Source organism: Frankliniella occidentalis, unplaced genomic scaffold, assembly GCF_000697945.3.
Source record: "Frankliniella occidentalis isolate FOCC.00 unplaced genomic scaffold, Focc_3.1 Scaffold449, whole genome shotgun sequence".
Taxonomy (NCBI): Eukaryota; Metazoa; Arthropoda; class Insecta; order Thysanoptera; family Thripidae; genus Frankliniella; species Frankliniella occidentalis.
The window spans coordinates 34,870-36,960 of record NW_026267568.1 but is presented as its reverse complement, the minus strand read 5'-3'; the positions used below and the strand labels follow the sequence as shown (position 1 = coordinate 36,960).

Here is a 2,091-nt window from a genome sequence, read left to right as displayed (position 1 = left end):
CTTCCTTTTCCACCATTCTCCCTGCACAGCGTAGATTTTTTTTTTTTTTCACCAAGGCGACGATGCTTGGCTGGTTGAAGGCTAGAGCTCCCGTCTCATGGCCACGCCGGCGGCAGGTCCACAGAGGCGGGTCCTCGACTCGATCTGCCTCCAAAGCAATGACGCAAAACATATCCTCCCCCCGGTCGTACCGCGTCGGGCGATTGGACTTAACGCCATCCCATTGGAATTAGCACGTACTCGCGAGGCCACCAGGCCACGGCCAGGTAGTCATGCGCTGTGAGTTATTTATAAAATCGTTGGTGCTAAAACAAGATTTTAACTGACTAATTGTTATGCATAATATGGCAAACGGCTACTCACATCTTGAGGTTCCTCAGTCTCGTAGAGGTAGCAAAACAGCAGATTGGGTTCCATCGGATCTCTCATGAAGTACAGGAAGGTGCAGTGGCTGCCAAACATTTGAGAGTATTTCTTGATTTCATTCAGGGAATGCTTGAACATTGGCTCGCTGTTTGCCATGGATAGATGCATTGGGTCGTTTTCACCCATGCTGTAGCCTTTGATGAAACCATCCGATATAGTCAGGGACATCTAAAACAAGTGACATTAAAAATGCTGGATGCCATCTTTTGAATTTATAATCTCTGTCTGGTCCATTATAATAATTCTTACCTTCTCACGCATCCCTCTTAATCGTATTTCAGCTAAAATCCATGGCATCATAGGAGAGGAGAGCCGTCGATCCATGGCTGCAAAGCCAAGATAATCAACTGGAATCCCCATTTTGGCTGCTTTCAGTTTGAACGTAAACTGTCACTTGCACTCCTCAACCACGACAACAATGGTGGTTCCTCGAGTTACCACTATCACTACAGCTCCTCTTCTGTTGTTTACATCTTGACAGGAGCACGAGTCCACACGACAACAGTTCATAGAGATTTCACGCTGCTCACTTGACAAGACTCATCAATGCTCGCAACTGCCAGAGAGGCGCAACAGTCCCAAGCGAAGAGTCCATTGACACTGATGCAGAACCACGACCACCATCACTGGGGAGAGTGTGAGGGTAACAAGTGTTCCTCCCAACCAAGCAAGTCAATCAGCTGATCCTCATCAAGGCACTGGCACTGCACTGCTCGAGCTGCAGCTGGAGCTGGAGGAGCGCGGAGCGGCCCAGGGGAGCCTTGTCCGGGCCGGGGGAGGCGTCCGCAGGGCGTCCGCAGGGCGTCCGCACGCGGGCACGGGCACGGCACGGGCACAACGACTGCGACTCGAGACATCCAGGTGAGAGGCCTTCGCGACGGTGACTGGCGCTGGCGGGTAGAGGTGGTTGGTTGGGTGCCCAGCCCGGCCCGGCTGCAGCGCTGGAGAGGTGGGGGAGGCGGCCCGCGGGTCGCGGTGGGCACGGGGCACGGTGCGCGGGGGGCGCGGAGGGCCCGACCGCGGTCCTATCCTGTCGCGGGGCGCCGAGGGGCCTGACCGACAGCAGACGCAACGATTGTAAACAGTAAACAATCACAGTCAACGTAAACAGTGGCCGGGCCGGCACTGCCTTCCATACCAACAGGTGAGTGCGTTCTGAAGGGTTAAGGTGGCTTCGCGCTCAACTTGATCGTCAGGCGGGCGGGCGCTTCACGCTACTTTTTCGGCATTTGGGAAAAGATGCGAGGTTTCATTGATCAACTGGCCTCAAGCAGCCACTTGGTAACTCGTTCCTGGGCCGATTCATCGCTTTGACAGTGTGCGTATTTGAAACGAAGAAACTTTTCGCGGGACAGTGCCGCCACCCACTTGTGGCTTTGGCGGCTTTGCTGGATTCCCGACAGGTTGCAGCACCGAGCAAACAAAGAGGCTGCAAACAGCGGGAACTTTGAAAATGTTTGGAGAGTAGGCAACATTTAAACTTAAAATAGAATATATATTATTCTCTTTGTCGACACCTTACCGTGGTTTACTGGAAAATTGCTTCCAAAACTCGCATTTTTGAAGTCTGCTCAGATTTAGGTCACAGATCGTTGGAACGATTGCTTGAAATTTGGATCATCGACAGTTCTATGTTGGTCCCATTCAATCCGAGAGAAGGGGGGG

At 52.7% G+C, this 2,091-nt stretch overlaps 2 protein-coding genes across 2 annotated transcripts in view; both read right to left on the bottom strand.

The window, feature by feature from the left end:
- Nucleotides 1-1,417, bottom strand: part of LOC113214450 (TBC1 domain family member 1) — a 41,561-nt gene extending 40,144 nt beyond the window's left edge. The window contains exons 1-2 of the mRNA XM_052274820.1: nt 676-1,417; nt 364-594 (exon numbers count right to left, since the gene is read on the bottom strand). Of these exons, the coding sequence (XP_052130780.1) occupies nt 364-594; nt 676-786 (342 nt within the window). The 5' untranslated portion in view covers nt 787-1,417. The remainder of the gene's footprint in view (nt 1-363; nt 595-675) is intronic.
- LOC127751358 (roquin-2-like) overlaps nt 953-2,091 on the bottom strand; it is a 10,556-nt gene continuing 9,417 nt past the window's right edge. Inside the window, exon 4 of the mRNA XM_052274819.1 lies at nt 953-1,052. Coding sequence (XP_052130779.1) covers nt 953-1,052 — 100 coding nt within the window. The remainder of the gene's footprint in view (nt 1,053-2,091) is intronic.